The sequence below is a fragment of the Aulonocara sp. 'chitande type north' Nkhata Bay genome, linkage group LG14, assembly GCF_057382095.1.
Source record: "Aulonocara sp. 'chitande type north' Nkhata Bay isolate Kocher_YH1m ecotype deep benthic linkage group LG14, A_spYH_male_GT1.1, whole genome shotgun sequence".
Classification (NCBI taxonomy): Eukaryota; Metazoa; Chordata; class Actinopteri; order Cichliformes; family Cichlidae; genus Aulonocara; species Aulonocara sp. 'chitande type north' Nkhata Bay.
The window spans coordinates 36,170,160-36,184,258 of record NC_141357.1 but is presented as its reverse complement, the minus strand read 5'-3'; the positions used below and the strand labels follow the sequence as shown (position 1 = coordinate 36,184,258).

The 14,099-nt window shown below is 41.9% G+C and overlaps 2 protein-coding genes and 1 pseudogene across 4 annotated transcripts in view; 2 read left to right on the top strand and 1 right to left on the bottom strand.

Moving 5' to 3' along the window:
- Positions 1–1,401: 1,401 nt before the first annotated feature.
- Positions 1,402–5,574, bottom strand: LOC147315140 (tubulin alpha chain-like; annotated as a pseudogene).
- Positions 5,575–5,632: 58 nt separating this feature from the next.
- Positions 5,633–7,139, top strand: LOC147315139 (hemicentin-1-like). Its single transcript, XM_086260437.1, has one exon. The coding sequence runs from the start codon at positions 5,802–5,804 to the stop codon at positions 7,137–7,139; it is 1,338 nt and encodes a 445-aa protein (XP_086116563.1). The 5' UTR covers positions 5,633–5,801.
- aqp11 (aquaporin 11) overlaps positions 6,064–14,099 on the top strand; it is a 63,318-nt gene continuing 55,282 nt past the window's right edge. For all 3 annotated transcript variants that reach the window (XR_015124757.1, XR_015124756.1, XM_086262395.1), the window contains exon 1: positions 6,064–6,187. The gene's annotated coding sequence lies outside the window, so the exon portion shown is untranslated. The remainder of the gene's footprint in view (positions 6,188–14,099) is intronic.

The following is a 14,099-nucleotide window of genomic DNA, read 5'->3' as shown; positions in this document are numbered from 1 at the left end:
TAATAATTATTATTAATAATATTAGAGTAAGTAATATTATAGAGTAATAACCCGCAGTTCAAAAAAGCTCCCCTCCGACAGCCAAACCCATCTGTTCTCTGATTGGATTGTTACATTTGTGATTGACATGACATTGACCAATCAGATGAAAGGAAGAAAAATAGGGTCAAAATTCGTACTTGTAACTTGCAGAGATTCACACGGGGTTTTTTTTGGCTAAGTCCACATACAAATCTTTTTTACACACACACAAATTCTTTTTACACATACAAAAGTACAAGTACAAAACATTTATAACCACATTCTGAGCCCACAAAGCTGTACGTGAGCTCCACTGCAGTGGCTCGTGCACCGCTGCGTTCACGGCGTTTGCTGTAAATTATACAGCATTGACATATGTATGTAAAATGTTTACTGAAGTTAGTGAAACAGTGTTTGTAAGGACTATAAGGTCCATAATTACTGAGGCAGTTGGGCTGTTTTGCAATCTTGGCTCAGTACACACACACACACACACACACACACACTCCATTTTTATCTGTATCTAACATTTCCGAGCAGCATGTCTTCATTATCTGTGTGTCTGCACTCTGCAAACACTCTGATTTCTGTGGTTTCAGATCCATTTCTCTCTCAAGGGAAATAAAGGGATTACATGGCCGTCTTTTCCTGTTTCATATGTTAGGCTATGGCTGTATCCTAATTCAGGGTCTGCAGCCTTAAAGGCCGCATTTTAAGGCCGATTACGTCACAGCGACGCGACGAAGGCTGTCCCACTTCGAAGGCTGTCCCACTTCGAAGGCTGCTCGAAATCCGGCCCTCAAATGCGTCCTTCATTTCCCTGAATTTTAAGGATGTGGCGGTGTAGACTTTGTGGCCCAACATATCCCAGAATGCTCAGCGCGGCAGTGGGTGTGGATAATTTTGGCGGAAAAAAACGGGGGATGAGGGGCGCCCGAAGAGTAAACTTTAAGGCTTTGTGAACTAGGGGGGTTAAGAAAGATATAGATTCACTAAAAATGTCGCTTTTAGTTATTATAATGTTAAATTATTATATTTGTAATTTATTTACGTTATTTTACTTTATTCAGAATTAACCTAGCGGTTAACTTTCTTTTCTAGATTTTGGAGGGTTAAAATTAAGCATACCAGTGATTAAACAGCTCATGTACTCTTTATTAAGAAGCACCTTAATAAAAGAAAGTGCTGATACTGAAAGAACAGAACTACAAAACAAAGTGGTCATGTCTCCATGTTACACTCTCACATAGCATTAAAACACATTTTCAAACACATTTATTTAAAGTTGAAAAATATACACAGGAATGTGTAACAAGATTTGGTAGAACAACGTAACAGTGCTTCTGAGCGAACTTGCATAACTTTGATGATTTCATTGCAATGAACCTACTCCTCACCTTCCTCATCTCCCTCCCCATCAACAGAGTCAACTCCAACCTCTTCATAATCCTTCTCTAGAGCTGCCATGTCCTCTCTAGCCTCAGAAAACTCACCCTCCTCCATTCCCTCACCCACATACCAGTGAACAAATGCACGCTTGGCGTACATCAAGCCCAGGCCTCAGCGATGGCGGTGGTGTTGCTCAGCATACACACAGCCCTCTGGACCTTGGCCAGGTCTCCACCAGGAACCACAGTGGGTGGCTGGTAGTTGATGCCGACCTTGAAACCGGTGGGGCACCAGTCCACGAACTGGATGGTGCGCTTGGTTTTGATGGTAGCAATGGCAGCGTTGACATCTTTGGGCACCACATCGCCACGGTACAAAAGGCAGCAGGCCATGTACTTGCCGTGGCGAGGGTCACATTTCACCATCTGATTGGCTGGCTCGAAGCAAGCGTTTGTGATTTCTGATACAGTTAACTGCTCGTGATAAGCTTTCTCTGCAGAGATGACGGGGGCGTAGGTGGCCAGGGGGAAATGGATACGAGGGTAGGGCACCAAGTTGGTCTGGAACTCTGTCAGATCAACATTGAGGGCGCCATCAAAGCGGAGCGAAGTAGTGATGAAGGACACAATCTGGCTGATCAACCTGTTCAGGTTGGTGTAGGAAGGACGCTCGATATCGAGGTTCCTACGGCAGATGTCATAGATTGCCTCGTTATCTACCATGAAGGCACAGTCAGAGTGCTCTAGGGTGGTGTGGGTGGTCAGGATGGAGTTGTATGGCTCAACCACAGCAGTGGACACTTGGGGAGCTGGGTAGATGGAAAACTCCACCTCCTGTGCAAATCTCCCATCCGGACGTTTATGCCTAAAGGGTTGTATGGTCTAAAGAGATTGTTGATTGAGCATTAAACACCAAGTGTTGTTCTTCTTTCAGCCCAAAGATCAAAGAATTGGGGTATTTAACAGGATCCAACCATCGCCCTGATCAGACATATTCTAACAGGATTGCACACAGGATATTCACACTCTCATTACACATACATATAGGATCTTGGGGGTGGGCACAATCACGGAGTCCAAATCACCATCAGGGTGTATACCTCACCCCTGACGTCGTTGCCCACCTCTCAATTTTAAATACACTTAGTCATTGAGGGTTAGCAGGAGGGACTATGCGCTTACCTGCTGCTCCTTGGCAGGTAGCTCCATGCCCTCCTGGGTTTTAATTGCACCTTAGAACACATATGCATCAACACTACAATGAGCGGGTGGAGGGAGGTTTGGAGTCTTCTCCCACCCCCATTCTCTGCGGCCTGCTGGAGCGGGAGGGCTAGTAGGAGGAGTTGGCCGTCCGACTGCGGTCTGGGGTGTGGGGCCTCCCTGCTGCTGCGGAGTCGGGGTGGTCTGCCTCTCCCCACCGCAGGGAAAAGGGTAACACCACCTGGGTCTGGGTGCAATTCCCCCCTCCAGGGGCAAGGGTACCTAGACCCGGTTTGTAGAGTACGCTTGGGGAGTGTGATTGTGTGTACAGCGTCTCTTTATGTCTGTCTCCACGTTGGTTGAGTGTGGAGTGAGTGCATATGAGAGCATGAGGGTGGGAATGGATGTTTGTGTCTGTGTGTGCCTGTATGTCTGTGTCTATATGTCAGGTTGGGTATCAGACTCCACCTCTCTGGGGACACCTCAGGCCCTCCAAGGTTTGGAGGCCTATCTCCACCCACCACCACTTCCCCTGCCGGTGGCGGACTCCCTCAGGTGTCGGTGTGTTGGTGGTTCTTTGTGTCTGGGGGTGGGCGTCCGGGTACACACCGGCTCACTCCTTGGCGGCCGCTTGTCGGGGCCTGGGGCCTGGGGCTCGCTCGGGCCCCTTTGGAGGTGGGGTGCCCCCGGCCTCTCGGCCTAGGGCTCGGTCACTCAGGCGCAGCTGGGGGCCGGCGGAGCTCACGGGCGCGTCACTGCAACCCCCCCTGGCTTCTGCTCCGCGGCTGCTGAGTGAGCCCTCGTCCGGGACTCTCCTCAGCTCTTACTGGAACAGTGGCGCGGCTGCCCCTCTGTTGGTCTTCCATGGTCTCTTGTGTTCTGGGGGCCTCTGGATGTCTGGAGTTTTGATCTCCTCCATACCCGCTTCACACCCTGGAGGACGGGGCTGTGGCCCCCCCACACTCCCTAGCAGATCATTACATGGAGAAACCTTTGGAATGCAAGCATGCTGATCCACACAGGTATGCACACATGGGTATTCACAGACGCGGACTAAAGCTTTCTTGGCTGCTGCCTCAAAGCACACTGTGCGCTGTCTATCTTGCGTGCTGCACAATATCGTTTATTACTTAGTAAATACTGATATCTATGACTAGCTAGTTTATTGTGATGGTGCTTTGTTTTCTCTATTATTATGTTGCTCTTTGTTGTTTGCTGTCTCCTCTGTTTGTTTGTTTGTTTGTTTTTTTTCTCCATACAGGTGACCCAGGAGTTTTTTTGTTTTTTTTTTGTTTTTTTTTTGTCTCTCTTCCCCCCCCTTCTCACCGTCTCTTCTCCCCTTGGGTTTTCTTTCTTTCTCTCCCCCTCTCTCTCTCATTCATTCCCCCTGTCCTATTTATTAAAAAAAAAAAAAAATGACAAAGGATGAACTGAAGCTCTGCCATCACGTAATGTCGCATACTGCTGTTTCTGATGTCATTTAAAAAAAAAAAAAAAAAAAAAAAAAAAGGATTGCACACAGGATGCTGCAGAAGCAAAATCAGTTTCCAAAACGTCAATCTGGATATCAGCCTGTTCAGAGTATGTTATTTTTTTAAAGGAATAAGTTATAATTTAAGGGGTTTTTGTAACTCAAAACAGGGAAGGTACGTGCAACAGGAAAAAGCTTTTGTGTTTCTGTGCATGGAGTGAAGCTGTGGAACAGTTTGAATATGAAATTGAAGCAATATCCAAACATAAAACAGTTGAACAAGAGTTATAAAGATATGATCTTCTTGAGCTATAAAGAAAAGGGAAAATGTTGAAATTAAGTGAATTGTCGCTATTTAGAAAATTTCATGATGTGATATTATAGTATATATTACATCAGAAATCTGTTCACTATTTTTATTACAGATTATATGGTAAATGGCCTGTATTTATATAGCGCTTTACTAGTCCCTAAGGACCCCAAAGCGCTTTACATATCCAGTCATCCACCCATTCACACACTGGTGATGGCAGCTACATTGTAGCCACAGCCACCCTGGGGCGCACTGACAGAGGCGAGGCTGCCGGACACTGGCGCCACCGGGCCCTCTGACCACCACCAGTAGGCAACGGGTGAAGTGTCTTGCCCAAGGACACAACGACCGAGACTGTCCGAGCCAGGGCTCGAACCAGCAACCTTCTGATTACAAGGCGAACTCCCAACTCTTGAGCCACGATCGTCCTTCCTTATCAGTGAGGAAGCTGACTAAATATTGACGGATAATTTATGGCAAAGGGGTGCGATTAAATAAGTGTGTACTTCTTCCCTCTCCCTTTCGACATGTAACTGAATCAGAACAGAAGCAATATTGAAATGTATTAACTTTATTTTGTATAGTATTTTTTTCTCTAATTTTCTTTGCTAAATGTACCTGTATATTGTTTACATGATTGAAATAAATTAACAAACAGGCCCAAATACAGGAGAAGGACGGCTGAGAGTGAAAAAAAAAACACAAAAATAAATACTGCCAGATTTTCAACTTCGGTCTACAAGAAAATAAGAAGATCATGGGATTAGCCTCGATTGCACTTTGGACCTATTGACGGGATGCGCTCCGTCCCTTGATGCATGTACACTTTCAATTTCTGGTTGGGCTGCTTGGGTGCAAAGTAAGTTTCATCATCAGATGATGAGCGTTATGTAAACATCTGCATGGAAACTGGATGCCTGGACTTCTCTGCTTACTTAGACCAAACCAAACCCTGAATTATGTTTCAAAATATGTGATGTTTTATGAAGGATCACATAGGAAACAACATTTTTTTAGTTGTTTTTGAAACTAAAAAACAATTCAAAAAGTTTTAAATAGTTTAGAAAGGATTTTTACATTTTTAGAAATATTCATGGCTGTGTGGTAAAGCTGACATTATCTCACTTGTAACTGTTCAGATTGGACACTGTGACTGGCCGGTTCTGTGCTCCAGGCCACATGTTTGATACCCCTGGACCCATGCAACGAAGTGTAAAAAAACGTGTCCACACTTTGGCCTGTGAAGAGTGAAAGCAGATATACGGCGTGATATCGAGCCAAATGCTTCAAAGTGTTCCTTGATGATGTGATAAAGAAGTGACGTTCCTCCTCCAACCACAAACAGGAAGCTCATGAAGCGAGCAGTGTCAGTGCTTGTACGACACTCACCAGGAGACCTCTGAGCAGGATGGCTGCAGTCGCACAGCTCTGCTTCTCCCTGCTGTTCACTCTCATCAGCAACATTCATGCAGAAGAATTTATCGCCATAAGTGAAGAAGGAGGCTCTTTACAGTTCAAGCTCCCAGATCGAAACAGCTCCTGCATCACCTCCAGACGTGTTGGTGAAGATACTCTGGTCCTGTGGAACATCTCTGACCCCTGGAACAGAAACTTCACAGTACATGAAGACCTGACAGGACGACGCTCATTTCCTGAGACATTTCATGGTTCTCCTTCATTTACTCTCAACAACCTGACCCACTCAGACTCTGGACTGTACCGAGATGTGTGCTGGACTCAGGGCAGCGTGACATATGAGAGAAACATCAGCCTGACTGTGTGCAAGACAGTATGGTGGGAAGAATCTATCATAGCTTCTGATTCTACTGTAGACGTACAATGTAAAGGAGCAGGTGAGAATCTGACGGTGCGTTGGATCAGACATTACGGGGAGTGGCAACTACCCAGGACGGATTATAAAGACAGAATTTTGAAGGTGAATAAAGTCCAAGAAAGTTTCCTGCAGGTGACAAACGCATCACTTCTTCATGTCAACACACGACCAACGTTTTACATCTGCCTGTTGATGAACCAACAGCAGTGTGTGAGCACTCACTCTGTACGTTTGATCAGACAAACAAAGCTACGTTATGCTTCAGAGGGAGACACAGCTGTGCTGGAGTGTCCCTTCATGGACCCCATTCATGACCAGCCCCCGGTTTGGTGGAGGGAGGCAGTTGCCTACAATATTGATCAAGAAGTTGGTCAAAACTTCTCGCTGGTACTTCCATCACTAATGTTAAATGATTCAGGTAAATACAGCTGTGTAGGTGAAAAAGTAATACATGTGTACTGGCTTTTGGTGTGCCCTAAATTTGGTCCACCTGCAGTAAAGGTTTTCTCAGAGGGAGATGAAGTCACTATGAGATGCTCTGATGATTGGGAAACTAGTACTTCGGGCTTTATGTTCATGAAGTCGATCCAAACAGAAGGCAAAATTGTGTACGATGATAAGTTCTGCAGTGACAATAGAATCACTTGTTCCCATGACAGCCTGATAATCTCTAATGTCTCACTGGAAGATGCAGGAGAGTATGTGTGTGCAGGTTTGAAGTCAGAGTATGAGTGTGTGTCAGCAGAAACATTTGTTCTGATCCACAGAGAGCCCTTTGGGGTTTACTCGACCTTCTACAGAGTCAGGTGGATACTGCTCAGCGGTCTGCAGGTGATGCTTTGTGTTGTTGTGGTCTGTGTGACACAGAAAACCAGGAGAGGAGAGCAGCTTTCAGCTCAGACACACACTTAATATGCTTATAATAATAATAACAATAATAATAATAATAATAATACATAGAAGTGATGAAATCAAACTAAAAACAAACAAAAATATTATTGTAGATATGAATCTGTGACCTGACTGGACGGTTCAGTCTCTTATGTGATTTCATATTTTAAACATTTTGCCTTTTTCTATCTCTCGACTTAATTCTTCTATATTTCTGCTCATATTTTATTTCAGTTATAGTGATTTTGTGCTTTTTTGTTTTATGTGATTTGATGTTTATCCATATCTCATTCATGTATCTCTCAGAGTATCATTTTGAATATTCTTCTGTTTCTATCAGTGATCAGTTCGATCTATAAGAAATGTTAGAAACCAGTTGTAAATGTATTCGTTCTTCACTCTGATGTGAATCATTATCATCTCTCTTGGAAAATGTATTTTGTTATTGTGTTTAAGAGCAGATTCATTACAGCACCATGTTTATCTGCACTATATTGTTTTCATTGTTGTGAATAAACATGATTGTCTGATACAGCAAACACTTCATAATATGGACTTTACTGCTTTGATTGTGTTTTTATATTCTCCATTTTTATTAGGAATCATTTCTGAAATAAAAATATCTAAATCTAATTTAACAGGCTGAATGTTGATGCTCTTCTGTCAATGACTCCATGATGAGTTTTAATTTTAATAAACACACAATCCTCATATTTCAGTGCAGGATGTAGAGCAGAGTATATCAGTCAACTGGATCAGAGCTCATCAGCATTTTGACCTTAATATGCAGCCAACACACTTTAACACATGTCTGATTTAGAGTGAAACACATCAGGGAAAAATGGAAGACGAGAGAAGCTGCACATGGTTATCATCATTTATTTTTTTGCCTGTCCCATTTGGATCTTTAGCCATCAGAATTGTTGTTTGAAGGCCGAGAAAGATGCCATGTTGGTCCATTTGATTGACCTTTATTATAATTGTGTATTTATTTTATTTTATTATCAGTTGTTACAGACGGGACAGACATGACTGGGGGAAAGGACAGGGAGAAGGAAAGAATGAAAGAAAGAGGGAGAGAAAGAAAAACAGAGGGGAGAAGAGATGATGAGAAAGGGGGGAAGGAACAAAAAGAAAAACAAACAAAACACCTGGATCACCTGTATGGAGAAAAAAAACAGAAGAGAAAGCAAACAAAGAGCAACATAATAAATACATGTTATCATCATTTATTATTATTATTATTTTTTGATTTTTGGTGGTAGAGTTTAAATTTTTTTTTTAAATATTTTATTTTAATTAAAATATTTTAATGAAAAACTTTGAATTTTTAAGCATTATTTTTTAAAATCTTTTTTAATCATTAACTCTGTTTTCCTGGGTCTTTTCTCATGTGTTTTGAATAACTCTTCTTGTTTTGGCAGCGGTACTGGTTTTATTTTGTTGTATTTATCCTCGACACCTTAAAGGCCGGTCCTTGAGAATATTGTAGGTCCGTGGCACAAAAAAGGTTGGGGACGCTGGTTTACAGGACTGACGGGACTCCAGGAAACACAAACAAAGTCAGTGTTTAAGTGGAGACTCATCAACAGACCCGGGCTATCTTTCCATCATCTGGATTCACGTACCCTAACGTTTGTTATCAGGATAAACTGTCACACAGAGTTTGTTATCAGTTCTCTAACCCAGGGTCTTCCCTGCACGCTTACATGAAAGGGGCGGAGTTTGGCAGGATTGAGAAAAAGATGCCTGCCAGCAGATTCGGATACAACACAACCCACAATGCACTGTTAGCACAATTTGAGTCTACAGCAGCGATAATGTGCAGAATCTGCAGTGGCGGTACGCTGGACCTGACGTCCCTAAAGGAACCCCACATGACTCCACTCACTCACCTCTGGCAAGCAGAGTGTGTGATTCAGTTGAAACAGCCCTCATGTCAGCTCTGCTGGGCACACTGGGCTGTCAGGTGTCCTTGTCCCTTTTTGCCTGGGCTCCAACAGACTTGAGAATCACCCCTGCAGGTTACATAGGAAATATATTAAACCTTTTCTGCTTCAGCAGAGGATCTTTGTCTCGCTGTTTATCACTACTACTGTAACTCGTGTTTTCTGAGAGGTTGCCATCAGTCTGTGAGCTGTACATCTGGACTGCACAGCAGTGGAAAGATCTTGTCCACTGTCACTGAAGTAGTTCTGTGTTATCTTAACTGAAACACCTTTTCTGTTTCAAAATACATTTCTAATAAAATCATTTTTAACATTCATGAATGCAGATTATGACTGTAAAAGGAGAAACAACATTAGTGTTCCCATGTTCTTGTTATGGTGCGACTGGATGGCCTTTGAACCCTGGGGCACATACTACGAAGTGATTTCAGCATGCCCAGGTTTTCTTTCCATCATCTGGATTCACTTACACTAACAGTCGTGATCAGGATAACCGCTGGTTAGCAAAGTTAATTCAGGGTTTCTCATGCACCTTCACAAGGAAAGGGAGGTGTTGGCAGCATCTGACCAATCACAAAAAGGGAAATTCACAGATAATATGACTTGTCTTGATGCCTAAAATGTTTTTATGCTTGATTCAATTTAGCTGTTAAGTGTCTGTTACTCTGCTGGTGCCGGTTAGGTTCCAGATTAGACATCAGCAGGTATGAAATCATGACGTACTGACCAATCACTTCTCCAGAAAATAGTGTCACTATTCCTGGAAGATCCCTTTGACTTCTGTTGGGGGAGGAGAGGGTCTAAAGTTTCATTTTTGTCTAATGTCTTTGTGTTTCACTAATGAGCATCAGTAAGAAAAAAACGTGTTCTTAGATGCAACTTTTCTCCTTTGATGTTTTTTTTCTGTTGTCAGCAAACAACCACACGATCTGCGTTAATTCACTAACGGAGATTTGCCGCGTGGCGTTAACGTCATTTTAATGAGATTAACACTGACAGCACTAGTTTTAATATTTAATATATTTAAGGATTTAATTTTGAAATCTTTTTTTCATTTATGTATTTATTTTATTGTTATTTCACTTTCTTTGTCTGTTTATGTTTTTTTTACTTTTATCTCAGTTTTTGTGATGGAAAGCACTTTGTTCAACCATGTTGGTTTTAACGTACTCTATAAATAAAGTTGGATTGGATTGGACTAATATGATGAAAGCAAGCCCAAGCCTGAAATCGACTCCTGATCTTTGATCCGTCCTCACCTGGTCGTGAACGCGATGGTCAGCCAGGTATCCAGTTTACCTTTGAGTGTCAGATTTAGGCAGATTTGATTGCTTCCGTTTCATAATGACAGATTTAAGTGAACTCCTCTGTCTCCATTCCCAGACTTCTACTTTTGAATAAACTTTCCTTTAACTTGCTCCGAGTGCTCTTTTGTCTGCATGGTGTAACTGCAGCCTGGCATGCTGAATAACCAGTGAGTGGACCTTCCAGAAATATGTGATTTTGGCTGTTGAAGTAGGTCAGTCACCTTTGAATGGCTGAATATTTATGGAATCATAAGTTGACGTTCGTTTGTGGAAGTGTTTTCACTCTGATAATAAAGAGGATTTATTTATTTCATTGACCAATAATAAAAAAGACTGTTATTATATTTTTAACATTATATGATTATATTCACAGTCATGTTTTGAGGAAGACTGCACTGTTTGTCCAAGAATAATCAAACTGCCATGAAATACATTCACTAATTTACTATTTGGAACTAACACACTATTAGTACATCTCAGAGACACCTTCTTTCTCACATGAAGAGTAACAGATTACATCTCTCACTGTGTCCGACCAAACAACTGCTGTGGAAAGTCAGTTATTAGCATTTTTTTAACTACACCCGTAAATGAACATTTGACTGAATGCTGATAAGTGAATACTGAGAAGTTAGGAGGAAATGTTTGCAAATTTTCCTCCAGAGAATCTGATTAAAATGTTTTTTTGCACTCAGCGAGCAAGAATCAGTTTGATCAATGACCTTTTTTTCAGCCAGAAACCTTTAAGGTCACACATCCGCTGTAATATTATAATTTGCTGTTCTTTTTTTAATACACCTTTGTAGAGAAGAAAAACATCTAGATTTCCTGATGCCAGATGTTTTTCTTTCCAAGCTCCTTACTGAGCTATAATGTACTGAGTGAGTCATAGTGAACTTTCTCAAATGTGCATTGTATATATTTAATTTTTTTATTATTCAGATGGAATTTTTGTAATACTAAGGTTCCACATGTCACTGTTGTAGTGGGGCATCAGTGGGACACCGATAGTACATGTGTGGGGTTTCCCAGCCAGAACTGCATGGACTCCACACTGATAAGGCTCATTCTCCGTAGCTCCTCCCCCTTTACTAAATTATAAGTTTGGTGTATTTTGCTTTACTAAGTATTAGTTCTTAGGGCTAAATGCCCCCAATGTGCTGATGAAGGGATGCAGGGATCAAGAGTATGGAGGGTCAGGAGTGACAAAATTAATTAATTAATACACCATAAATAATTAATTAAATGTGGCAGTAATTAATAGATGCCCATTAATTTCATTTTCCATTTTTAATTAATTATACAAAACATTTAATTCATTATTTAATTATGTATTTTTTTTTTATTCATTTTGGCACTCCTGACCCTGCAGCTGTGTTCTTGATTTATTTTTATCTGTCAGCATCACCCATCAAACTCAGGGGGCGGGGTTAACGCTGTTTGAGTCAAAACCATTGCTTTGGGCTGGTGGCCATTCCTTCAGTGGGCGTTTCTCAACAACAACAACTATGAACATGCAGAAAATAACTGAACTGTGATTTGAAGTACTCTGTTTGTGTGTCACCAAATAAACTTTTAATATTTTTTTAGCCGAGGATGTAGCGGTTTGTTAAGATAGAGCCTCTTTGAAGAAGTGCTGATTTTGTGGATTTCCAGGATGTCTGTCTCACAGCAAAGCGTGTGATAGACCCAGTACACAACTGTCATAACCCCAGCTGGCTGTACACCGGCTTCATTTACTAGGGTTATATCTACTCGTTTCAGTCGCCATTTCTGAATTATAACTAATATTAAAAAGGAGGAGAGAGATTAAATAAATCAGATTAACACCTGATCTTTGTGTTTTCTGTCCAATAATCAGTGTGACCTGTGTATACACTTTTTTAAAAGAGATAATATTGGTGTTCCCGCCATATAGTAACTCTCAGGTTTAACTGTACCAGGCTTGTTCGACACTGTGAAACCTATACAGACTTCACGATGTTCGACTAATATTTTCATTGTGGACATTAATCGTGGCTCAAGAGTTGGGAGTTCGCCTTGTAATCGGAAGGTTGCCGGTTCGAGCCCCGGCTTGGACAGTCTCGGTCGTTGTGTCCTTGGGCAAGACACTTCACCCGTTGCCTACTGGTGGTGGTCAGAGGGCCCGGTGGCGCCAGTGTCCGGCAGCCTCGCCTCTGTCAGTGCGCCCCAGGGTGGCTGTGGCTACAATGTAGCTTGCCATCACCAGTGTGTGGATGTGTGTGTGAATGGGTGGATGACTGGATATGTAAAGCGCTTTGGGGTCCTTAGGGACTAGTAAAGCGCTATATAAATACAGGCCATTTACCATTTACCATTAATCATGAGGCTAAACAGGCAGTCCAGATGCTGTCTCAGAGTCCTGTACACCACGGAGCAAAATCAGCATATCCAGGATATCTTTCCGTTAGTTGATTTAAACCAGCAGCGCAGTTACATGAAAGTGTTGGCAGCATCAAACTAATCGAATTCACATGTCGATATTCTTTTACAGACAATAATCCTTATTACTGCCAACTATTCCAGAGACATGAAAATCTACAGTATAAAGAAAATAACAATATAGCAGTCAAACACAACACTGTTGTAAAAGAGGTGAATGCTTCAGTTTGTCGCAGATCAAAGTGGAATGTGATTGGTTGAACAGGTGTTCCTGCATGTTCTGTGATATTGGCATTTCCATCAGTGTAAAAGACTCAGCAGCAGATTAAAATCAAGTATAAAAACATTTATACATTTAATAAATCACCAAATTAATTCACACATGTTGCTGTGCCACTGTTTGCTCTTCATTCAGTGATTTTCGCACAGCAGGCTTTACAACTGCTGTTCATTTAAAACATATTCCCCCATCATTCCCCCATTTTAAACGCTTTAAAACATGCTGTAAATAAAGACTGAGTGAAAACGTCCTGCTGATTTATAATCCAAAAATCAAACCAGCTCCGACAGTTTGAGTTTGTTATTCTCTCAGCTGCAGATTCGTTTTTACCAACATGAGAAAGTTAAATAAAGTTGTGTCTGTGACTTTGTTACTGATACTCATCCGGGAAACTTAAAGACTGTAAAGGCAGACCCGCTATTTTCATCATCAACACGTTTCCGTTTGCAATACCCTGCTGGAAAACTCTCTACACAGCTGATGAACGACCACTTTTTAGTTTCAGAGACATGAGGAGTATTTCCCAAAGTCTGACCTGCGTCGATCCAGCCGTAGTTAGCGTGGTTACTGCATAGGTTGATCTGATTTCCTCGTGTTGGTGTTGTTCCCAGATCATCATACTAAATGTTGTTCCAGGATCAACATTGCAAGTGACCAATCAGAATGTTGTGACGTCATACTTTTGCGACTTCGGGAAAAAACGGCGTAAAACAAAAAACTGTACTAAAGCTGCGTGAAACCGCCTCTGTCCGCCGATCAACGGACCCTGACCCTAACCCTAACCGTAACCCTTTAATAAACAGTAAGCAGAATTGATATTGTCCTTGCAACATTGGAATTTCATAAATGCACGAATGGCTTGGCGCGCAAAAGAATAACGTCACAACAATGTGATTGGTCACTTGCAATGTTGAACCTGGAACAACATTTTCATGATGGTCTGGGAACAACACCAACACGAGGAAATCAGATCATCCTACTGCATAAGCTTACTGTGAATTAAACAGCTGGCACTGCAATAACTTACCAGCTGTTCTGTTAT

What these genes read in the sequence shown, in the direction of transcription:
- LOC147315139 (XM_086260437.1), top strand. Translation starts at nt 5,802, where the DNA reads ATGGCTGCAGTCGCACAGCTCTGCTTCTCCCTGCTGTTCACTCTCATC.